We start from the raw sequence: 25,698 nt of genomic DNA, 5'->3' as shown, positions 1-25,698 counted from the left end.
ACCTTGGCTTCTCTGTAAAAAGGTAAGAGCATTCATGTTTGCTGCCCGGGGTTGCTGTAAAGATCAAGTGACATCATGTCTATGAAAGTGCCTAGCACAGAACTGGCAGCATAGACATTTAACAAATGGTTGTTTTATTTAATTTTATGTCATTTTAAGGGAGGAGAAGATGTACAGGCTTGTTATTAAGAAATAAAGAGACAGAAACCATAAATTTGTGGTCTGTAATTTTTCCTTCACTTAAAGAAACTGTTCACCAAAGCTATATTTTCAGTTAAAATAGCAAGAGCAGGGTCTTTTGCAATACTTCTCCCATCAAAACCTCAACTTTTAGTAATCAGACACTTTGAAGTTTGTCTCTACAATGTATGGGTTGTCCGTGTATTACTGCTGCATACGTATTTACAACACAAAATTCAGGACAAAGTCAAAGTTAACAGGGAAATGCGGACGATCAGTGTCAATGTTAGACTCTTGTAGCCTATCAGAAAGCATTATTTATAAGAAAAGAAGAAATACCAATGAATCAGAAATTCTACACAGTAAAAAACATTTATGAAGAAAGCTTATATGGAAACATTGCTTTCTTCTGCCTTAAATTATCTTAGATTTCATTTTCAGCGTTTCCAGTTTGGTTTTTAAGATGGAAAAAAAATAATAAGGTCACCATTGTTTTGCTCAACGTTTCCCTTTGGGTAACAACATAGCCAATCCTATTTTTAAAAGTATCCATTAGGGGTGAGGGGGGAATCACTGAAGAAACACAGAAACTGACAACTGTAATGCATGGCACTTCAACAACAAATAATTTGCAACACAGCAGTCCTGGAAAGAAACTAAAATGGGAACCTACGATAAAAATTGGGCTTTTTTGCATGAGGTTATGGGCTTCCCTGGTGGTTCAGATGGTAAAGAATCTGCCTGCAATGCAGAAGATCTGGGTTCGGTTAGGAAGATCCCCTGAAGGAGGGCATGGCAACCCACTCCAGTATTCTTGCCTGGAGAATCCCCATGAACAGAAGAGCCTGGCGGGCTACAGTCCATGGGGTCAAAAAGGGTCGGATATGAGTGAGCAACTGAGCACATACACTGGGCCAATAGCTGGACCAGTCTCTCACTGCCCGAGGGGCTGGAAGGCATCTTCTTTGTTAAGGATGCAATGGCTGGGAAGGAGTTCAGGCCACAGTGACTATCAGAAAGCTCGGGTTGCAGTAAAACCTCCAATGTAATTTCTAGAATATAATCAAAGCTCTCCTCTGCACGGAGTCTGAGTGGTGGCAATTTCCTGGAACTGAATTTTGTTGCTGAGTTCAGCATTAAACAATCTCTGAGAAAGCTCAGATAAGCTAGACTGAATAAACAAGAAGCAAAGTAAATTTTCTCATGGAGTTTCAACCACAACCAAATTGTGTATTGTGGCTGTCTCAACAGAAAAAAACGAGTATATACCTAAGCCTGCCCTCCACTGCCAACAAAACTGTATACAGTTAGCCAACTTTCTAGAATTCTCTTAATGTTAAAGCAATGACAGGAAGGCCTCTTTACCTCAAATGCATTATAAATCTACATCAAGTACATAGTATTTTCATTAAAATTATCTATATTTCTACAAACTTTATTATCTCTACCAATGTTAAAAAAAAAAAAAATAATTGAGTGCTTAGTTGGCATCTATCCTGACTGGTCCCAGGCCCAAAGTACACAAGAATAAAAAGTTGAGAGATTTCCCATTTTAAAAAACAAATACTTAAACAGTTCTGTGGGAAAAGAATTTCAGCGACGATTTCATATTTTCAATACTATGCTTATAAAGCAATAAAAATGTTTAAATTTAGGTGTTTGTTTTAAGAATAAAATACCTTTTTTTTTTTTTTTACTAATTTCAGATTCTGTGCTCATCTCTCACTGTTAATACTTGCACAGATCTCTTTCTACTAAAATTTATTTGGGATATTTGACAGACCTTGAACAGGCTTCTCAGGGTATCCTTTCTCAAAGCACCCATGGAGAGCAAAACCAAAGTCACAGACAGAGGAAACTCCTCTACAGGCAGTTATTCATTTCCTGAGCTAGCCCACTTCCTTCTTCAAACATTTCCTTCTCTTCACCAATGTGTTTTCTGAAATTAGCATCAAAGTCCTCTTGCAAAACATACTTCTGGATCTGGGGCCTAAAATCTAGGCAAATGCCAATGGCCATGTCATTCTTTAGTATCATCACTATTGTGATCAAAATTAGAATCTCAAATTCTAATGTCACTTCGGTAGTACATGTAATGTACTGATGTTTTATCAAAAGAAGCCAGATCATTATGAACTAGAGCCATGTTTAGAGAAAATAACTTACCAAAATGAAAAACTAAATGGGGAAAAAAATCTCACGGATCATGGCTCCTCCATTATGGAAAATTATAGTATCTTTTATAATAAGGAAATAATTTTTTGTTCATCTTTCAAACCTTAAGCAAACTGTAACGAGTTGCTAGATTTTTTCACATTAAGTATAACGTTGGATAGAAAATTGAAAGTCTCATAATGTTTAAGTTTGGGATGGACACGTACACAGTGCTGTATTTAAAATGGATAACCAACAAGGTGGAACTCTACTAAATGTTATGTGGCAGCCTGGATGGGAGGGGAGTTCGGGGAAGAATGGATACATGTGTATGTATGGCTGAGTCCCTTCCCGGTTCACCTTCAATTATCACAACATTGTTAATTGGCTATACCCCAATACAATATAAAAAGTTTTTTTTCTTAAGTTTACGTATTTTATTAGAAATGTATCTCCTCAATGATTGCTGCCTTGACTTTAATCAAAGCCAATAATATATCAAGAGAAGGCTGAACAGAAATTCCACTACTATGCCAACTTGATCCCCTAACACATTGAGAATCTCCCATGTCCACACAGTTTCCATCCCACAGCCCCTGAAGAACGGGAGGGGCTTAGGGAGCCCCACCTCGTCTTGTACCAACAATAAAGTACACTGTACCCAGAAAAAAGAAAGAAATTTGGCTGCTATGATTCTTCTATGCTAATAATACAAAATGTATTTTGAAAAATCAAGTCAGGCTTCACCTAAATATAAAAAGCTTTATTTATTTATCAGCAAAGAGTAATACCATAAAACAGACAAAAGAAATAAAGTCTCTTAAAATGTTTATTTTTGTCAGAATAGCTGACAATTTTGTTAAATCTTTTGGTTTATTATTATAATAAGCATTCCTCCCTTGAAAAATCCATTCAAAATATCTCGATCCTTGAGGTAAAGAACTTTAAAAAAAAAAACCTGACTTTTTTAAAGAAAAAAATTCTTAAAATTCCTTTAAGCTTGATAAATAGAAATAACCTCTTCTTGTTCTACTCTGGTGAGCAAACATGTACTTTATACAGCAAAATATCCAGTCACTTATTGGCAAACTGAAGGTGAGAACTAGTCACTTACAAGTTTTACTCAAACACAGTGCAAGACTGCCACATTCATATAGACTTTTTTTTTTTTACAGTTACCAACACTCTTCTGACAAAGACAAGGTTTTGAAATGGCAAAAGCAACAGAAGTTTCAGATCTCAAAGCTCTGGAAGGAAATTAATCTGAGTCTTCATCATCAAGATAGTCCTCGGCATTGCTTAATGATCGGACTGCATCTAAAAGGAATAGGGGGGAAAGCAAAACAGAAAAATTAGAAATGGCTTGGATTTTGTTTTCACTTTCAAAGCTCCCAGGGGTTGTACGTCCCCCAAGGATCTTTCTCTACTTTTGCTTGCCGGTCTAATTGACCAGCTTCTGCTGCCGCAGAGGCTGACAGCTACATTTGTCTGCATGTTACCCAGACACGCAGAAAAGCAACCGACGTGGTGCTGAGGTGCGTTAGTCTGTCTCCCACCACAGAACACAAGCAGCCACATGCACCATGACCAGCGTGGGACACACCAGAAACCCGTCCACCCTGACGACTGTGCTTCCAAACCTCCTCTCCCAACGCCAAGAGCACAGGTGGCTTCAGCCAGTCCACAACCTGCAGCCTTACCTGAAGGCAAGGTCACGGGGGAGAAAGATAACTAATGAGGGGGGGAAAGGAAAAGAAAGAGAATGAAAACACAGAAGCTTCAGTTTCATTTTAGCAAACATTGATAAAGAATATGCAGAAGCAAAGGAAACGGAAATGAGAAATAAATAATGTTTTAAAACAGAAAGAGCTGAACCCCATCAAATGTTGTCAACCCTAAACAGAGTTCAAAAGGAAGGTATCTGATCTTTACCTGTTCACCTGTCCATTCAAATTCAAATAATCTAGTCAAATTTCTACAGCAACAGGTTACACAAGGTATAGTTTTAAGGGAAAAACTGAAATGCAAGTATAAACACATTGTTCAGTTCAGTTCAGTCGCTCAGTCGTGTCCAACTCTTTGTGACCCCATGAATCGCAGCACGCCAGGCCTCCCTGTCCATCACCAACTCCCGGAGTCTACTCAGACACATTGTTAGAGCTCAATAAGTGTGTATTATAGCACCCAGAACATTTGTCTCTGAATACTATAAGCCTCTGCTCATTGGAGATATGACTGATTCCAAGTCTGGGACAGAAACTATAAAAGATGGACCTGAAACCCCTTCTTAAGCTATAAAACAAGGATCCTAGCAAACGCAGCATCATTTTAAAAGGGCTCAGGATCCAACCAGAAGGGGTCTCCTCTAGCCAAAGGTAGGCTACCAGTAATTAACAATACTGGATCAAAACAGAGCAAATATTTACCCACACACCAAAGAGAATTCATTGGTTCCCTTCAAAAAATAATAAGAGAACCAGCAGGTTACTTTGAAAACTCTTAAAGTGCTTTCAGGGGCAGAACTCTTATTCTACCCCTGCTATACAAACTATTACTCTAAGTTAGTGAACAGTTGATAAGGGGAAATTTTTCTTTATAGGATGTTCTAACTAATAACCGAGAAGAGAATGAAATTAAAATATCACCATTTTGTAACCATCAGTGAAACAATGGATCTAGACAATAATCATCCACAGATGCCAACATCACAGGACAAGTGACAAACAGATATTAACATTATGTGCCTCTGATAGAAGAACACAATTTTCTTTATTAAGTATTCTACCCTCTGCCCCTAAGACAGATAAAATCTAAGTCTAACCAAGCTTCTGGACATAACAGCAACTGACAAAAAGATGAGGACAGAGGAGCATGACAAACGACACCATGGAAATGCATGCTTGCCATGTCTAGACTGGGAAATTCAGGGAAATTGTTCCAATTTCTTTAACAAATAAAAAGCAAGGCCAAACAACAAGGAAAGTGAGAGGGGAAGGAAACATTAATTGAAAAACAAAAGCAGAGAAGTAAGAGACATAGCTATCAATTTGGACCCTACTTAAACTGTAAATAAATAGATAAGTAAGCAAAGAATAAACAAATATATAAAAGAAAATGGTAAATCTAGACTATAACAAGATATTTGATGATACTGTAGTTTTTTAAAGAATATGTTTAGGAAAATAATTATTTAAAAAAATGGAGGGGCAGAGGAGAGTCAGTATGAGGTTATAGAAACCAACTTATATCTTATACAAGGAACAAAAAGAAAGGGAAAAGAACAAGTGGGTAGAAGCAGAACAGAAGTGTGCTTCAGTGATTTCACACCAGCTTCCAAACTACTAGAAGCCTCCAGGTTGATTGTATTTGTCTCCATTCTCCTTCAGAGGAGTTCTGGAGACCTGGGAGGAAGGTATCTTCTTCTGTCCCCCACACACCCATGAACTTCACGACTGGCTGTGAACTGGTAGCTTTTTAAGTTAAATACAAAAAGACAAATATAGCAAAGCTCTTCCCCTTTCTTTTGTACTTTGCTACTACAGTCCTGTGTTTTGCTATATTGGAAATATTCTCCATCCTTCAATCGTTACTTTGGCACTCTGCTTTAAGCAAGAGAAAGATAACTTGCCATGGTACAAACGCTGATCGAACAGAAAGTGAGACAGGCAGGCTAATAAACTCCTTCCTTCCTTACTTCTACAGACTCTCTGAGACACAGTTTCTCTGGAAGCTTCCAACACGGCCAAGGGCTGATGAGCCGTATCTGCACAGCCCATCCTGGGGCGTCACCATCATGGTAATGTACCTCCCAACAGTGTTTCTCGGCCTCCCCTACCTCACTTCCATTTTTTCCTCAATCTCACTGCCCTGGATTACACGTTCCAAGTCAAGCACCAGAACTTCAGACAGACATACAAATGAATAAATACATGATGGAGGGAAAAACGCAACGTGGATAAATCTCATAGACGTGTTACATGAAAGAAGTTAGACACCAAAAAGCACACACTGTTTGATTCCATTTATATCAAGTCCGAAAACAGGCAAAACTGATCTATGGTGAGAGAAGCAGGGGATGCTGAGGGAGGCTTCTCGGATGTGGGAAGTGTCCTCCGTCTTGATCAGGGTTGTGGTTAGTAAGTGTAAGCACAGTGGGAATTCCCTGACCATCCAGTGGTTAGGACTCTGCACTTTGACTTCTGGGGCCCAGGTTCAATTCCTGATGGGGGAACTAAGATCCCCACAAGCCTTATGATGCAGCCAAAAACAACAACAACAACAAAATTTCAGTGTGAATTAAACCAGGTTAATGAATTTAAAAAAAAGCAAAGCACAGTAAAAAAAAAAAAAAACATCAAGATGTTCAGTTAGGATTTATGTATTTCAGTTAGTGTAAATTATACCCCAGCTTTTAAAAACTGGAAGAACAACTTAAAGGTTCAAAGTTCAGTCCACAATCATGGCCTGACCCTACCCCTATATCCTAAAGTTACTCTTCATGTTAGTGGAACATGTAAATTATCTTGTCCCTTTAAGAAATTCAGAGGTACTTTCAAAAGTGGCCAACAATATGAAAATATACCTTTTCTAGTTTAGAGTTCATATTGGCAATTACCTGTATGACCCAGATTTCAAGCTCTTATTCCAACTAGGATCAAAATACAAATTAAAAAAAGTTTAACTGGATGACTAGGGGAATGAAGCAAGAAAAAAAAAGCAGAGAAAAAGGTAATATGAAAACTGAAATATGAAAATTCATTTCTTGGTTCTGTGTGCCAGGTCCCAAGATTACACCTCAATACTGAATTCAGTACTGCACAGATTTGGGGAGGTAGACTGAAGATACTTGGAGTAGACAGAGAAAAAGGGCATCCACCTCCAGGCCCTCTTCTACAAAGGCTACAAAAAAACCGAAGGGAAAAAAGAGAAAAGTTTTGTCACCTGCTCCTTCCTGCTCCAGCTGCTCATGTGGAGCCTTCTAGGTGTAGCTCTCTGGGGTCTGAGCATGTGTGATATTCTCCTTGTCTATCACAATCACACACAGTGTGCATGAGACTGATAACCTTTAACTCATAAGAAATTGGTACTCCTCAGTCAGGATGCTTTGGAGGTACGAATATAGCAATAGGAAGTCAGTGGCAGAGAAAGGAAATTAGGTCACAGTCTTTCTTCCTGACTCAACCAAGGCAGCAGGGAGTGGGAGGTCTACCTCAAATAAAAGGGTCTCTCCCACATGGCTTCAAATATGGCTTCTTGGTCAAAACATTGCTGGGGAGCACCACTCAGCTGGTAAAAACTTGCTTACTTGGTTAGTAGAACCTGTATATATCTATGCAGGAGTAATTTCTTTAAAGAATGACTTGCTCTGCCAGTGAACATTCATGGCTTAAATAATTAAGAAATCCCTAACTGCTTAATAGTTTACACTATACCTGAACTGAGGTTAAATAAAAATCTGGAACAAACACTTATCTGAAATAGCAATGGCTTTGTGAGGAGAACGATGATGAGAATTTGATGATAGGTAAGGAAGATGATGGGGCTTCCCAGGTGGCTCTAGTGGTAAAGAACTGCCTGCCAAAGCAGGAGACGCTGGAGATATGGGTTCAATCCTTGGGTCGGGAAGATCCCCGGAGGAGGACATGCAACCCACTCCAGCATTCTTGCCTGGAGAATTCCAAGGACAGAGGAGCCTGGCAGGCTATAGTCCAAAGGGCTGCACAGACTCAGACATGACTAACGCAACTTAGCACACATGTACGCAAGAAGGATGATTCTGGGAAGCACCCTTGGTAAGCCAAGAAGAGAGGCAGGCTGTTTGCTTTTTTTGACTGATGAAGCCAGGAGACCAGGCAACTGACTGTACTTTGTTGCTTCTGCTAGAAATGGACTATGGGACAGCATAATATTGACTCTTCTCATATATCAAGGGATACCTGAGGGAGAAATAAGTTTCCCAAGAATTCAAACATGAATGGGAATTTGATTCAAATGATTAAAACAGAAATGAATATCTCATTGACCCAAGTTTGAGAACTCTGAAAATGATAATACCCTATGGATAAAATGAAAACACATGCACTTGCCCTCTACAATGGAAATTTCTTAAAAAGCTGTTTTGGTAATTCTCCACCAACATGGATTACACTAAACTTTGGACTCTAAAGCAATACTAAAAAAAGTCCAGAACGATGAGTAGCAACATGAACACATGCAAAACGTAAGTCATCCAGTTTTGCCCACCACTGCCCACCTCCCCCCCCCCCCCCCCCCCCCGCCCCGGAAGCTCAGCTGGTAAAGAAACTGCCTGCAGTACAAGAGACCCCAGTTTGATTTCTGGGTTGGGAAGATTCCCTGGAGAAGGGCATGGCAACCCACTCTAGTATTCTTGCCTGGAGAATCCCCATGGACAGAGGAGCCTGGTGGGCTGCAGTCCATGGGGTCGCAAAGAGTCAGACACAATGGAGCGACTAAGCACAGTTCCTTTCTAGAAAACAGAAGTAAAAATGTATCCATGGGACTCCCCTGGCAGTCCAGTGGCTAAGACTCAATGCTCCCAATGCAGGGGGACTGAGTTCAAATGTTCTCTCCAACCAAGCATCTTTTTTTATACCCCTCTGGGTTTCTCCTGGGCCAGGAGGCTAATGAAGAATGAAAGAGGGACAAAGGAGAGATGGATGGGAAGATAGGTTCAAGGCACATCCTTCTACTCCTTCCAACACTCCTTTTTGCAAAATCACCATATCAGAATGAATCTGGAGGAGCACATTCAATAGGCTACATACTGAGAAGTCAAATAAACAGCCAGTTTCTGATTAGTATCATGAATAGCACAAATGTGTTTAACACCTTTTCTTTCTTTTAACACCTTTTCAAAACCACCAAACCGTTCACTTTTATAGAAGTGCATGTAAACTTTTCAAACCTCTTCTCCCACATCAATAGATATTATCTTTGAGATCATACACTCTATCTCTAAAAACCACCCACAGAACTGTGAACAGATAAGTTTCCAAAGTCTAGAATAATTTTGATCACAGCCTATTGATACCATCATTTACAATAGAAACAAATTATAATCATAAAACTCTTGAATACATAAATAAAAAATATTCAGCAATAACCACTCATAAAACCTTACTCCTTGAAAGGAAAGTTATGATCAACCTAGACCAACCTAGCATATTAAAAAGGAGAGACATTACTTTGTCAACAAAGGTCCGTCTAGTCAAGGTTTTTCCAGTAGTCATGTATGGATGTGAGAGTTGGACTTTCTTTATAGAAAGCTGAGTGCAGAAGAATTAATGCTTTTGAACTGTGGTGTTGGAGAAGACTCTTGAGAGTCCCTTGGACTGCAAGGAGATCCAACCAGTCCATCCTAAAGGAGATCAGTCCTGGGTGTTCATTGGAAGGACTGATGCTGAAGCTGAAACTCCAAAACTTTGGCCACCAATGGAACGAGAGAGAGAACCCAGAGATTAACCCATGCACCTATGGGTACCTTATTTTTGACAAAAGAGGCAAGAATATACAATGGGGCAAAGACAGCCTCTTCAATAAGTGGTGCTGGGAAAACTGGACAGCTACGTGCAAAAGAGTGAAATTAGATCACTACCTAATGTTATACACAAACATAAACTCCAAATGGATTAAAGACCTAAATATAAGACCAGAAACTATTAAACTCTTAGAGGAGAACATAGGCAGAACACTCAGTGACATAATTCAAAGCAAGATCTTCTATGACCCAACTCCTAGAGTAATGGAAATTAAAAACAAAAATAAACAAGTGGGATCTAATTAAGCTTAAATGCTTTTGCACAGCAAAGGAAACTACAAACAAGGTGAAAAGACAACCCTCAGAATGGGAGAAAATAATAGCAAGGAAAGTAAGTGATAAAGAATTAATTTCCAAAATATATAAGCAGCTTATACAACTCAATACCAAAAAAGCAAACAACCCAATCAAAAAGAGGGAAAGGGACATGAAGAGACATTTCTCCAAAGAAGACGTACAGGTGGCTATGCACATGAAAAGATGCTCAACATCACTCATTATCAGAGGAATGCAAATCAAAACTACAATGAGATACCACCTCACACCAGTCAGAATGGCCATCATCAAAAAGTCTACAAACAATAAACGCTGGAGAGGGTGTGGAGAAAAGGGAACACTCTTGCATTTCCGGTGGGAATGTAAACTAATACAGCCACTATGGAAGACGGTATGGAGACTCCTTAAAAAACTAGGAATAAAACCACCATATGACCCAGCAATCCCACTCCTAGACATACACCCTGAGGAAATCAAAACTGAAAAAGACACAAGTACCCCAATGTTCACTGCAGCACTATTTACAATAGCTAGAACATGGACCAGATGAATGGATAAAGAAGGTGTGGTACATATATACAATGGAATACTACTCAGCCGTAAAGAAGGAATGCATTTGAGTCTGTTCTAATGAGGTGGACGAAACTAGAGCCCATTATACAGAGTGAAATAGGTCAGAAAGAGAAATATAAATATCATATACTGACACATACACATGGAATCTGAAGAGATGGCACTGATGGATTTAGTTTTAGGGCAGCAACGGAGAAACAGACATAGAGAAGAGCCCTATGGACAAGGTGGGAGGAGAGGAGGGAGAAGGGGAGCTGTGCTCTGCGATAGGCTGAAGGGTGGGGTGGGAGACAGATGGGAGGGAGGTCTGGGAGGGAGGGGACATGGGTATACCTGTGGCTGATTCTTGTTGATGTATGACAGAAAACCACAAATTCTGTAAAGCAATTATCCTTCAATTAAAAAATCTAAAATCTAAATCTAAAAAAAATCTAAAAAAAAATACATAATCTAAAACAAGAGTATGGAAACAATGGTTCCTTGATAAAAAGAAATAGAAATGTTTCTTTATAATAATAATATATATAATAGAAAGCAAGGTAACTAGAACTTGATTGCAAGGAATAAAAGAAACATACTGATCACAGCAAAAGATCAATGTCTCTACAAATTTGTCTGTGCAGATATATTTGTCCATGTTGGAGGTTCTGATTCAGACCAAAGATACAAAGTCTAACTCTAGGATCACCTGTAGAATTCGGCAAGAAAAAACTTTCCCCAGTATTGAATCGATACAATCTTAAGTCGTGACGGCATCATGAGGACAAAGGATTAAAACCAAGTACCTGTTCCCTGTTTCTTTTTCAGGAGAGACGCACAGGCAGCGTTAGTAGCCATGTCCAGGGCCAGCTTCTTCTCGTTGTTTCTTAAGTCTGTCCTAGCACCTTCCCCAACACAAGAAAGGAAATTAGGTGTTTCGAAGACTCTATAGTAGCAGCCAATCATTTTTATTCTTTTTTAAGTTTCTTTTTCCCCTTTTTCTTTTCTTCCAGGTATACTGAGATATAATCGACACAAAACACTATAAGCCTATGGCACCCAGCATAATGATTTGACTTTCAAACGTCATGAAACGATTACCACAAGTTGGGTGGACACCCGTCATCCCATAGAGATACAAAATTTAAAAAATATTTTCAAATGTCTTCCTTGTGATGAGAACTCTTAGCATTTACTCTCTTGACTTTCTTATATAACAAACAGTAATGATGTTAGTTATAGAGCGGCCAATCCTCTTTCCATCAAAACATCGCTTTTGGCAAAACTAACAACAGAATCATCTGGCCCTGAAGTAAGCTCTTTCAGTAAAACTTTCACGAAACAGTAATAGCATATTTGGCATCTTTAATCAGGGAGCTTACTGCTGCACCTGTAATAATTATATACAATTGAAATACAGCCTTTCCTTTCAAGTCCCTGTAGAACTGCACATGAAATTTTCCCTGAGAAGTTTACAGTCTCCATGTACACCACTAGATCAGTTAGACTCAGCGTGCCTTGCAATACACCCTTTGCCTCTTTTGTTCAAGAAGGTCTTAGAAAAGATAACGTGAATTGAGCTTGAGGAGATTAATATTTATCTTAAGTATACTTTCAAACATTATTAGCAGAATTAGTAAACCTTGAAATCTGGAGGCAATCCATTGTTTGCATAGCCCATCTTCCACTCACTTTTTCCCCATCTTTATTATAAATTACATCAGAATTCATAAATATATTCTCATTGTCAAAGATTTGGAAATACAGACATATGCTAAACAAAAGCTTATGTCTCATTTCAGCTCTCAACTAACCCCTTCCTTCCCCATCTTCTACCTTCCACACAGGTGACCATTCCCAACAAGTGGGCATCAGTTCCCATCTCCCTTACATGCAAGAATGCATTCACAGACACTTCTGGACACATACACAAAATCATACTACAGGTATTGGTCTGTAATTTGATGTGGTTTTTTTTTTGCCAGTGGTATTTTCCATTTTAAAAAACTGATGTATGGTTGATGTATAATACTATATGCTTCAGTCGTACAACAGTGATTCACAAATGTTAAAGGTTATATTCCATTTATAGTTATTATTATACACAGTACTTTGTGCCTTTTAATCCCCTAGCTCTATTTTATCCTTCCCCTTTCCCTCTCCTCACTCATAACCAATATCTTTGATGTTTTTTTTATTTGAGAATATTGCTTCACAATATTGTGTTGGCCTCTGCCATACTAGTTTTAGTTTTTTTAACCTAACAATATATCATGCTATTTGTTCCTTAGTAGTACACATACTTATAACTCAATCTATTTAAACACTGATAATTAATCCATTTTGTGGATGTTCCAACATTTATTTAACCACACCTCTCTGAGGGGCACTTAGAGTCTAATATTCATTATCACAACAATAGTGCCATGAACGTCCTTGAAACACATCTTTTATGTATTTCTGAAGGATGTTTTTCTAGAAGTAGTGTTGAAATATAAGGATATGTTTGTTTTCATTCTGTTAGCTATTGTCAGATTGCCTTCCAAGAAGGCTTACCAATTCACACTTTCTGCCACAGCGTTTGAGAGCGCCATTTTCTCTACAACCACATCCTCTTTGGTAAACAAAAAATAAATATCCTAAAACTCACATGCACAAAAATATCGCCAAGGAAAGAAAAAAAAAAAAAAAGGAAAAAAAGACAAAAGAAAAAGAGAGAGAAAGTACATTTAATTAGGAATATGGTGATTATGTGTGAAAAATCTCTCGTGAAGAGCCTGAGATCTATCCACAGCTGGGGTTACATGGAAAACCTCATTCTCTCGCTGTGCCACAGGTCAAACACCCTGCAGGTTCACAGTTCTGTGATTAATCCTATCTTACTTTACACTTGAGAACTCACATACGTGATTTCTGTCAGGATGGGAAATGTTCAGAGACAGAATGCCAGAGAAGAAAACCATTTCAACCAGTGCTGCGCAACAGAAAATTATGTGAGCCACAAATGTAATTTAAATTTTTCTAGTGGCAGCATTCTCAACACATAAAACTCATTTAAATAACATATTGTACTTAACCCAGTATATCCAAAATGTTATCACTTCATCATGTAACCAATATAAAAATTATTGATACATCACTTTTTTTCCCCCACTAGGTTTTCAAAACCTGATGTTCATTTTCCACTTCTAGCACATCTCAATTCAGACTAGCCTCATCTCAAGAGCTCAGTGGCCTGTGTGGTTAGTGACTGCCATAGCAGACAATACATCTCTTGGCATACTTTTGAGGGGTACTACAGAGGTCATCAAGGTGTCTGATCTCTTATTCCTAGAGTTTACATCATCAACAAACCTCAAATCAAAAACTCACAACATTGCTCCGAGGATCCCTAATGATAATACATCCACATGACATGCAGGCTGGGAACTCAAGTATGCTATATTATAGCCTTCTAGACCAGGGTGCAGTGTGTGGTGATATTCCTGGCCCCTTATAAGGGTTAACCAAAGCTTGTGGGACAAACAGATGAATAGATGGTTGAGTCCATTATTTCACTGTTCCTTCTGACTTGTGTTAAAACATGGAATCAAGGCATCTTCTCATTTGCTGTACATTGAGCACCTGCTCAGCTCAAAGTAGGACACTATGCCACAGCATCCTTTCTTATCTAATCAAGACTGCCTGTGAGAACCTGGGGCCTCAGCAACTTTACCCACACAGCTTTCTCAAGAGATCTCCTCTGTATGTGTGCACACACATGTATGCAAACACACACACACACACACCTTCCTTTTAGGTCCCTTTAATCCTGCAGAAATGTAGGATTAAATCCTGCAGAAAAATAAATTCTTACTAAAAGTAACATATATAATGTTAAAGCTTACCAAACTTTAAAATGAAAAACAGAAACCACCTCAATAATTTTATCTTATCAGAAAAACTCCATGATGCAGACAGAGATCAAAATCCCAGTTGTAAAATAAGAAGCCCATTATTTTCCCCACTATTTTTAAATGGTGTAGTTCAATGGAGCTTGATTTTCAGAGTGATCCAAGATCGGATAAACTAAGCACTTTACCTTTTGCCAGAAGCAACTGGACAATATCTGCATAACCCTTCCAGGCAGCGGCATGCAAAGCTGTGTCTCCCAGCTTGTTCTATGGTGACAACAAGAGAGAGCAGCATTTTTAAAAAAGAGAGTGAGGGTTGCAAATATACACAAATTGAGGTTTACTCTAGCCTAAGTAAATCTAAAATGAGAACAAAGTGACAAAACCATATAAAATTCCAAAGAGGGAAAAGAGACTTAAGAGATGAGCCATGAGTCATATGAGGAGAGGGAATGTGATGGCGGAGGAGCAACTGACTTGGCAGAGCACATGTGGAAATGCAGATGCTCACAGAGGGAGATACCAGGAGGAAGCAAGCAGATCTGTCCCCGTAGAAACCAGCATGAATGAGAAATTGGAGACTCGGGAGCAGGAAGGAGGCATGGGAGTGAAACCAAGAGTACTGGGTGAAAGTGTTTCTATGGAGTAATTAGAACCCCCAAGCCCCAGATCACCTTTCTCTCTCCTTGCTGACAGATGACCCAGCACAGATGGTAGAATTACCATATTTTGAAATTAACCAGACAGTTTCCAAGCTTATGGAACTTGGAGGCATAAGAGAAGGTGATAATGAGGCCAGGAATTAAAAGCAGGGGGCTAGCTGAAGAACCGACACACTGTGCAGTAAGACCCCACTCCCAGCTGCCTTTGCCTACCCCACAGACCCTCACCCCACTGCCCCAGTTCGTACACACACACACACACACACACACACACATACACACACAGCCCCAGTGTGTACAGTCTAGCATCTACCCCCAGGAGGGAGGCTGGAGAATGCTGCTCTGATAGAGCTGAACATCCCCGACAGAGAAGAGGAAGTGACTGTTTTAGCTGGCATCTGGGCATAAGCCAGAAAAACAATGAGGACCTCACCACTTCACCCTACAGAGAAACCCACCGGTCAGTAAGCCCTGCAAGCACACAGAGCTTCTAGTCACACCCAGACATGAATGGACAAAGGCCCTGTGTATCTGAGGCGCTATGTATTTGTGTCCTGTATTTGAAGAAAGATCAAAACAAAACTAACAGATCTCAGAGGGAAAAGATACAGTGTAGTGAATAGCAGGAAATGTTTTAAAATATGTATAAAATTGCTTTACTGGTAAGCGGCCTGCAGTGACCTCTAAAAATGGTTCGCTATTCACCTGAGCTGGAAAAACCAGGAAAACCCAGAAATCATGCAAATCAAGAGGTTCCGATCTTCATGTTCACTTTCAGAACACTCGTGAAACTGCCCAGGCCACGAAGGGCATGCATATCCAAAAAGCCACCAAGCAGGGGAAGAATGTTGCTTTACAGAAGCAACCTGGGCCACTCTGTCGTCACCACGAGTTGGCAGGTGTGCTCAGGCCAAACAGTGGGGCAGTCGGTGGCTGAAAAAGACTGCTGACTTCAAAAAAAAAAAGAAAGAAAAAGACTGCTGACTTATTACTGTACGTGCTCAAAAATACAGAGCAATTCAACCCAGATTCTATCAGCCAAATAATCAAGCCCAAGCTCCCCTTTCTCAGGAATCTATTGAACGTGTTCTACAACTAATGGAAGACCCAGGATTCAGAAAAGTGAGGACACAACACAGGAGGGCGGTGAAGGGTTTCCCAGGAAGACATCAAAGAGCAGTAGAGATCAAGCTGCTCCAACCAGAGAATGAAGATGGAAGCCTTCAGTATGATTCCAGGAAGAAAAACAAGAAAGCAACTATCAAATACATTTTAGAAAAGTTTATCAAGAGAGTATAAAACAGTGTAGCGGTCTTTGTCAGATACAAAAAATAAAGTCCTAAATAAAAGGCTATAAATACCGAAACAAAAAAAATTATATAAACAGCAACAGTATTGAAACAGCCATAATACCATGAACATTATATAGCAATATAACCAAAAATTATGATATATTAGGAGAACCAAAGGAAGAAAGATTGGAAGTTGGGTGGTGGAAGATGACAGGCTGTTGACAAGCATGAATCGCTACCTACCAGATAGGATGCCAAAACACTTATGAAGATGGTGAATTATGAGACAGCTCCACAAACATATTTCTCAGTAATGTGAAGATAACAGGAAAGCATAAAAGCTTAAAGTGATATACGAGGAGGAACGTGGCAGGCATTTTGAGCTTTATACAGTTTGCACTTCAATGCAAAAATAATTTTTAACTATGTGCTTGAAGTATTTAGATTAAAAGTTTTATGGAGGATAAGAAATGGGAAAAGTTGAGTTCCAAGACCTCAAGACAGGATTTTACACACCGATAAGTTGTACTTTGAGAGCAAGGCAGGCAGGTTAAATGATTTCTGCGTAAGCAAACTCACCTGTTGGTTCAGTTCAATGTTTGGTTGAGTAAACAGCATTTCCACTATATCTGAAATTCAAATAGAAATAATCTTTTTTAAAGAATGGGAATAAAAGCCTGATAAGACTCTGCACAATAATTTTAAAAGCATTCTTTTTAGAAGAATCTTCAAAAAACTCCTTATAACAAATTTTTCAACATTTATGTAAATAGAAGACTTAAGACTCTAAAAAATAGAATTATTTAGGGAAATTTTTTTTCAAATATTTTGGCTTTTGCATTTTCACATGATATCTATGATAGGAATATTTTTACATTTGCTGGGGTACTTAACACTCACATCACTAATTTGTGCTTATATTTTCCTTTGGCCGTGCTATTTAACTTTTCGGATTCTTTGTTTCCCGTTACTATTGGGATTATTTTCTGTGTGTTGTAGAGAGAGGGAGCAAGAGAGTGGGTTGTGGTAGATTCTCGGCCAGGCTGAGATACATCTAGAAATTCCATCTGTCATTATTACTGATTATAAGAGAGAAAGTTATCAACTGAATCACCAACTCAAGCAAATGCTGTCTTTCTCTTAAATCTTAAACTTAGAATGTAAATCATAAAAGCTGTGGGGGATAAACTAAGCTAGAGGAGTCAATTGTGGCCCTTGCTTCTGTGAGGTTAGACAGTAGGTTTTGTTTTTATATTACTGTTGTTTTCCTGTTGCTCTTCCAAGCCTGAGAGAGGAAAAGAAGCTTCTACTCTTTTAAGTGAAAAGGTGCCCACAGTGAGGCTGACCAGTCACATTCCAGCTACAGTTTTACAGAAATTTCAGGAACTGGGCTTTTAAAAGGCTGGTGTTCTGAAGAATTTAAAAAGAATAACCAATTTTTCTCTTTCATTTCTGTAACTCTGGCTCCCCTAGATGAAGCACATTTTGAGTGGCAAAGACATTTACAGTAACAAACAAAATGTAACAATACCTTTGTGACCCCCGTGACAAGCCCAGTAGAGGGCAGTGCTTCCAGCTTTGTCCAAACCGTTAACACCCACTCGGTTGTCCAAACACTCTCTCAACCAGCTCAAGTTGCCTGAAAATGTTTTATAATTAGAAAAACACATGAAAAATATTTTCATTTTTTGTTTTGTTTTTAAATCAATTTCATCCTGCATAAATTTGTATTTGCAAAGGATTAGTCAGCAAGTCTGAAATTAAAACCTGCCCTTGAAATGCATTCTCTATGGTACATCTTGATTTCCAGTTTATTAATGGAAAGCATTAACATCAATTTTTAATGGTAGGTTAATGGGAACAGTTGCTAAAATGGGTCTACCTAAGGTATTTTTACACTGTGGAAAAAACTGTTTTTCCTTTGTGAAATCCTAAAACTTTGAGGGGAAAAAAAAAACAATCAAACCTAAGAACAAGCAGACGCTACTCATATTCATATTTAAAACACACTTTCAGTTCCTACAAGGACATAAAAACTAAATAACTACTCAAAGTGCTGTTCTTTATGCTAAAGTATAGCTATTAATTTAAAATCCTCTGGCTAAATGCCCTAAATATCTACTTTAAAAAAAAATTTTTTTTAAATATCTAGAAAATTTTAAATGTCAATTTAGTGGTTCTATTTATGCATAATCCTAAACCAATAATTTCCATTTATATATTCAGATTTCAAGAAAACCTAAATTAAATGGGAGCTTACGGTAGCCTGACAAAAACTCCCCATTATCTAGGGCAGGGTTCTCAACAGTGGCCCAACTGACATCTGGCACTGGAGGATCCTCTGTTATGGGAACAGTACTCAGCATTGCAGGGTGCTGAGTGACACCCCCAGACTGTACCCAAAAGGTGCCAGCATCCCTCCAGATATTGCCAAATGTCCCAAAGTCTGGAGAGAGGAATGACTCTTTAGTGGAGAACCGCTGATCAACAGGATCAAGTCCCATGTACTCTAAAACATCTTACAGAAAAAAATCCAAACACTTTTTGGCCAGCCCAATACAAATCCCATCTCTGGTGCTCCCTTCCTCCCCAAGTCCATCCTCCCATACATACCAGCCCTACTCCAACACTCTCCCAGAGCCTGGACCCCTGAGAAGTCCCAACCCTCTGCCCAGAGTGAGGCCAGTTACTCACTCTGGCCTCTATAGCCTGTTTAACTGACCCACACTTCAACCAGTGTCCTTATCACAATGTCTTGTAAAGATGAGCTACACACACCTCTCCCCACCAGATTTGAAGCTCTAAAAGTCACAGACCATGCCTTTCACTTGCCACTAAGCACAGAGCAGGTAAGGGGCTCCAAAGTATTTGTTGACATGTTAAAAATTAAAACCCATTTCTGTAGAGTGAAAGAAGGCAGAATGGAGCCTGCCTTTGTGGGAGGCAAGAATTTAACTGGGAAAGAAACTTTCTGGGATAATGCAAATGTTCCAGATCTTGACCTGGGTGTTGGTTACACGGGTGTATACATTTGTCAAAAGTCATCAAACTATATAATTATTATCTGTGTTTTACTGTACTGTTTATCTCAATTGAAAAGAATCATACCTACCTCTTTTTGCAGCTTCATGCAATGGGTTGTCAATGGATTCTGCCTGCTCGGCCACTAGATTGAAAAGAAAAAGTGCAAATTGATGCTGAGAAGGCCACCCAAAGGATTCCATGAAACCAGCTTAGTACCCAAGCTTCAGAAATGCCAGGACCTTCCACCATACAGCAACCCTGACTTACTGTGGATTTTAAAAATGGCAGAAAATCAAAGTGATGTTTTCTGTTTTCAAAAGAAACCAAGTTAAGACAATAACACAACAATCAACTGGGAGTATAAACAGAAATAAGTGCAGCAATTAATTGGAAGTATAGATAAAAACAACGGACATGAACTTGGGCAAACTCCAGGAGATGGTGAGGGACAGGCAGGCCTGGTGGGCTGCAGTCCATGGGGTCGCAGAGTTGGACACCACTGGACAACTGAACAACAACAATAAATAAAAACACACAGATCCGAGGCCTGCATACTAGCTTGCTCAAATATTTCAACAAGAAATTCAGTCAGGAAACTGCAAAAGGAAGCATTCAAGGTTCATTTTTACAGTCTTTAAAAACACCCTGCTTTGAAGATGGCTAAAAATAATTGTTTCCCTTGTATGCATGCATAAGAGGGCTGGGGTAAAGGAGAAATATTTTGCTTTCTGTATTCATAAAGGGCAATCAGCACGCCTACCGGCCTCTAAGAAAGGTGTGTTCACCGCTGTCCCAGAATCAGCAGGAGTGACCACACGAAGACTGCTGCTCAAAGGAGACTTCAGACGCACCCCTCCCACCACCGAGGGCTGCAACTGGACACTCCCTTGACTACCAGGGATCTAGCAACTGAGGAACATATTGCACCCTCGGTGTCTCTGAGCAGCTGGGAAGGGAGTGCACAGAAGTTGTTTATTTGGGATTTCAAAGAGGGGTGTAGAAATGTTTAAAGCCTTTTAAAATCCAGAATGGTATGGCCCTTAGACCAGGTAAGTGAGGCCCCTGTGTGAACGGCCTTAGCCTCACTCATTTCCCTTCCCCCTTCCACCTCCTCCCCTCCCCTCCTCTCCTTTGCAACCTTCCCCTCTCCTCCTCTCCCCTCCCCTCCCCTCCCCTAGGAACTGTGAAGTGCTTCCTAGAAATTTTGTAAGTCACCTTACAGTGTTTGGAACTAGTGCCTGATGCAAGCACTATTGGTCTGAGGATGTATCTAATTACAATGTCCAAAGGAACCTTAGAAGTGATTTGAATCAGACTTCTCATGATACAGATGGAGAAATGGTCCCAGGGGCACCAGTTAAGTCCCTTAAGTAAGGTCCCTCATTGTTAGAAGAAGAATTAAAAACCAGGACCCTTGGTTTATCAATTTGTGTGCACTTGCTACTTGGCAGATTTCTATGGAAGTCTGCTTTGTCCCCCTTGCAACTGAAGTGGCTTCATAGCAGGACCCACGTTTCACTGCTCTATTATTCATTTAATGAACATCACTGCCCCAGACATTAATTAACATAACAAGGCAAGGTTACTTACTAAAGAAAGGGCTAGTCTAAAACACAAAAGAGAAAGCAAAGAAAAAGAAAAATGTTCTAATCTTGAATAAAGTAAAGCCAAAAGCATTTCCCTGGAAACCTTAAGTTCTTTCAAGAATGTTACAATGGGTATTTTCTTAAGCCAGAGTCAAGTTCAAGTACCTCCAGGGTCCATGATCACTCTATTAAGGGAAGGCTCAGAGTAGAAAATGTCCCAGACTAGGAACGACTCCATCAATTTCTCAGCCACAGGAGAAAGAAGAAAGGCCTCAGGAAACAGATAATTGAGAATGCACAAAATACAGCCCAAGTAAGGCCACTGCAGCCGTCTTACCATAGTTGCTTGGGATCAGTCCAGTCCTGCCTTTGCAGGTACCCTTCCACCAATTGCTGTCACTCTGGTGAAAGAAGAGTTAAATTAAGTGGCACCAAATCCAGTTCACATTCAATTAAAACCATGCGGTTTGTGCTGGCGTCATTTTAACCTTTTCAAAGGCTAGAGCAAGAGATATTTTTGCCTTATTTTAGATAAAATGCATGCTTCCAATTCAAATGTGGAGTTATTGCATTACCAAATGTCCATTGGCCCTGGTCACATTGATCAAGCTTCCTGTTTCCCTACTTATGGTTATCCATTCCCCTTATCATTAAATTACTAATATACATACATCTGCCTGCAACAAATCAAATACACTTCATCAAAGAGTTCCAATGTTCCAACAAATCACACAGAGATAACATGAAAGAGAAGTGAAACAATTATGTTTAGTTTAGACTAGCTATAGGATTTTTTTTTGCCCAAAGTCTAATTTCTTTTTTTTTTTCTTTTTTTTTTTTTTCAAAGTCTAATTTCTTAGTCTCAAGATATACATATATTTGACTTTCTAAAAATCTCTTTATTTCACTTTTTTTTTTTTTTGGTGACTTTTTAATCATTAAAAAAAAAAAAACACAAATCTGTACCAAAGTAGAAGGAATCATATAAGGAACCTACACATACCCATTTCTTAACTGCATGAATTACCTACTCATAGCCAATACTGTTTCATGTATTACCTCACTTACAACTTCTCTCCCCTTCAGATTATTCTGAAATAAATTCTAGACATCATATTCTTTATCTGTAAATATTTCAATATGAATCTCTGAAAGATAAGGACTTTCTTGAAGACATAATGATAATACCATTATCACAGCTTAGAGTTTTTTTCAACAATTCCTTAATATCATCATATATGTACAATATTCAAAATTTCTGATATGTCTCATAATAAAGGCCACACAATATGACTGGATGATTTGCCTCTTAAGTCTCTTTTAGTCTATATTTTCCCCCTTCACTTATTTTTATTTTTTTCACACCTTCATAATAGACTTGTTGAAGGAAATTGTTCTAAAGAGTTTCAAATAGTCTGGATTTTACATGTTGTGTCCCTTGTTATAAAAAAAAATGTGTTCCTTTGTTCCATGTATTGTTTATAAATTGTTCATTAGTTCTAAAGGCTTAATTAGAGTCAGATTCAACTTCAGCACCGAGAAGGTAATGGCACCCCACTCCAGTACTCTTGCCTGGAAAATCCCATGGGTGGAGGAGCCTGGTAGGCTGCCGTCTATGGGGCCCGCAAAGAGTTGGACACGACTGAGCGACTTCACTTTCACTTTTCACTTTCATGCACTGGAGAAGGAAATGGCAACCCACTTCCAGTGTTCTTGCCTGGAGAATCCCAGGGACAGGGGAGCCTGGTGGGCTGCCGTCTATGGGGTTCGCACAGAGTCGGACACGACTGAAGCAACTTAGCAGCAGCAACTTCAGCAAGGTTATTTCATCTGTAGCACTGATTCTTCCATCAGGAGACAATGTCTGGTGGTCTCTCTATCTATAGTATTAGTAACCACTGATGAGCATCTGGATCCATTATTTCATAAGGGTTGCAAATGGTGACATTCTAATTCTATCATTCCTTCTTCATTTAAATAACTAGTATGCGCTTGCATGCTCAGTGGCTAAGTTAATGTCTGACTTTTCACAAACCCGTGGACTATAACCCGGCAGGCTCTCCTGTTCATGAGATTCTCCAGGCATGAACACTGGAGTGGGTTGCTATTTCCTCCTCCAGGGGATCTTCCCGACCCAGGGATTGAACCCGTGTTTCCTGCCTTGCAGGTGGATTCTTAACTGCTGGGCCACCAGGGAAGCCCTTAAATAACTAGAATATTACTTTAAAGACAAACTTTTCCTCATCAACTCTCACGTGACCCAGAGATAGAGTTCATAAAGAAAAGGCAGAAGAAATACTGATTCTTTTCCTTAACAGTTGCCAGAATAAAAAGTTGGTTCCCTAGCATTCTCTCAGGTTGACCAAAGATGTTTAGTTTTGTTTTTAAGTACCATTAGGAGCTCATGAATTTATACAGAGTAGATGTATTTCAATCCTTGGGATTGTTGCACTAATTGATTGCTCAAATTGTCCTATCTTTGACTAGTGGCAGCCTCTTCTATTTAGCTCCAGTGTTTTTGCAGTGTGACCCTCATAGTCTTTGGTGGCTTCCTTGCTTTCTAATAGGAAGATGTCCTGGGCTTATCTTGTACCTCTGCTGCTCTCAACCTAGTACCAGACATTTTTCAAAAGAACTTTTTTCCTTTTAATGGGAAATATATTATTATCGGGATGGTCTTTTTTTTTTTTTTTGGCCTATTCAAAGGACAGATTAAGAAATATTTTTGTTTATTTTAGGTAAAAAACAACACACTTTCAATTCAAATGTAGAGCTACTTAACTTCATTGATCTTGTATCTATCTGTTTACTCTTTCTTGCAGGCTGAAATTCCCAGTTTTCTACATCATTGACCTACTGACTCATTTGCTCTAAACTGCAACACGCATGCAGCAATCTCAGAATAACAATACCGACCCTTCTCCAACAACATCATGATTAAAAACAGCTTATAATGTGGAGGTGGCAGTTCTTTCTGTTCCTTATATTATTTGACTAGAGATATTCAGTCAAAATGCCGAGTTTTAAAGTCACTTGGAATAGTTCCTTTCCGTGTGTTGTACCTCTCTGGGATACAACTAAGTTCATTTGATTCATTCTGCTTTTCATTTCCAGGTACTGCTTTTTATCATTTAATTTTATAACTACACAAAAGTTTTACATGATTCCAAAGTGTGCTCTCCAAAACAAGGTATAATTTTTTAAAAAGTCTCTGTTCCGTCTATATATTTCCTCTATTCTATTTCCCTTTCCTTTCAGAGAGGAAACTACTTTTTAAAAATGTATAACTCTTCCTTTGACTTTTTATTTTAAATTGAGGAAAATAAGTATACATATATCCTCTCATCCTTTCTTAGATAAGAAAAGGCACACTATCCACAATTTTTTCACCTTGCTGTTTTTCACTTAAATTACCCCATAATATTATATAGAGATATTCCTCACTCCTTTTTATAGCTGAATAATACTTTCTTTGTATATACAGCAAAGTTCATTCAACTATTTTCCTACTGATGGACATAAGGTAATCTTATGCTATTACAAATTGTGTTAAGTGAATTGACTTGGGTGTATGTATTTCTATATAGCTATACATGTAAATAAAGTACTGAAAAATAGTCATATATCTTTAGTTCATGCATAGTATGAAAAAATATTAACTGGGCTTACCATGTCAGTAATGTAGATAATATCACCTTCTTCAAAATACAATTCATCTGGCTAAAGAAAAAAAATTTTAAGTTTTACTCCATGCGATTTTTTTCATGAATTAGAACACAATCATGAAAACAATTACACAAATTCCAAATCCTAAAATATCCTTATATACAGCATAGATTTTACATACTTAAATCTGCACATAAACCATATAACAAAACATTATTGACAAACTAACATAGGTCTAAGAAGGTGAATCTTCCCATGAGAAGCTTCAAAGAATTAATATAACAAGAATTCCCAGCTCCACATACACACATACACACCTTATTTTCCTCCACAATAAAAGAGAGGTGTTTTTATGCCAAAACAGGATTATTAATAAAAGTTCCTCATTGTAAAAATTTCAAAAGGTGATATATATGTTTTTATAAAAGGATCAATGTCTAGATTCAAAACCAAGAAAATCAGCTAGAAGTTTGGCTCTCTCCTAAATGATTAGGCTTCAAATCTAAACATTTTCATATCAATATCACTATCTACTTATTTTGAGAAAACCATTACCTTATCTCTTCATGCTCAGAGAGAATGAACATCTCATATATGAGAACAATTAATACATAATTCAACCATTAATAAGGCTAAAGAGCTGAAAGATATGAAGCAGTAACTCAGTCTGAACCATAAGCAGTTCTAAGGGGTTAATTGATTACATGGACAAAATGTGCTTTTGGACCAACCAAACTCTTTGAATGAAGCCAGGCACTTTGATTAAACATCTTGTTTTTCCCATAGTAGATACCATTTATCAGCATAACTTTAATTAAATTAAATGATGCCTAGGGAGAGTTGGACTGTGAAGAA

The 25,698-nt window shown here is 38.7% G+C and overlaps 1 protein-coding gene across 2 annotated transcripts in view; it reads right to left on the bottom strand.

Moving 5' to 3' along the window:
• Positions 1–3,145: 3,145 nt before the first annotated feature.
• OSTF1 (osteoclast stimulating factor 1) overlaps positions 3,146–25,698 on the bottom strand; it is a 56,608-nt gene continuing 34,055 nt past the window's right edge. Inside the window, exons 3-11 of one of the 2 annotated variants that reach the window (XM_043891511.1) lie at positions 24,847–24,897; positions 21,515–21,578; positions 19,680–19,733; positions 18,099–18,206; positions 17,147–17,196; positions 14,802–14,880; positions 11,527–11,625; positions 4,035–4,065; positions 3,146–3,651 (exon numbers count right to left, since the gene is read on the bottom strand). In XM_043891511.1, coding sequence (XP_043747446.1) covers positions 3,612–3,651; positions 4,035–4,065; positions 11,527–11,625; positions 14,802–14,880; positions 17,147–17,196; positions 18,099–18,206; positions 19,680–19,733; positions 21,515–21,578; positions 24,847–24,897 — 576 coding nt within the window. In that variant the 3' untranslated portion in view covers positions 3,146–3,611. The remainder of the gene's footprint in view (positions 3,652–4,034; positions 4,066–11,526; positions 11,626–14,801; positions 14,881–17,146; positions 17,197–18,098; positions 18,207–19,679; positions 19,734–21,514; positions 21,579–24,846; positions 24,898–25,698) is intronic. The other variant, XM_043891512.1, reaches the window with a different exon arrangement.

This window comes from Cervus elaphus, chromosome 29, assembly GCF_910594005.1.
Source record: "Cervus elaphus chromosome 29, mCerEla1.1, whole genome shotgun sequence".
Lineage (NCBI taxonomy): Eukaryota > Metazoa > Chordata > Mammalia > Artiodactyla > Cervidae > Cervus > Cervus elaphus.
Note: the sequence above shows the minus strand (reverse complement) of the source record. Positions and strands in the feature narration are given on the sequence as shown.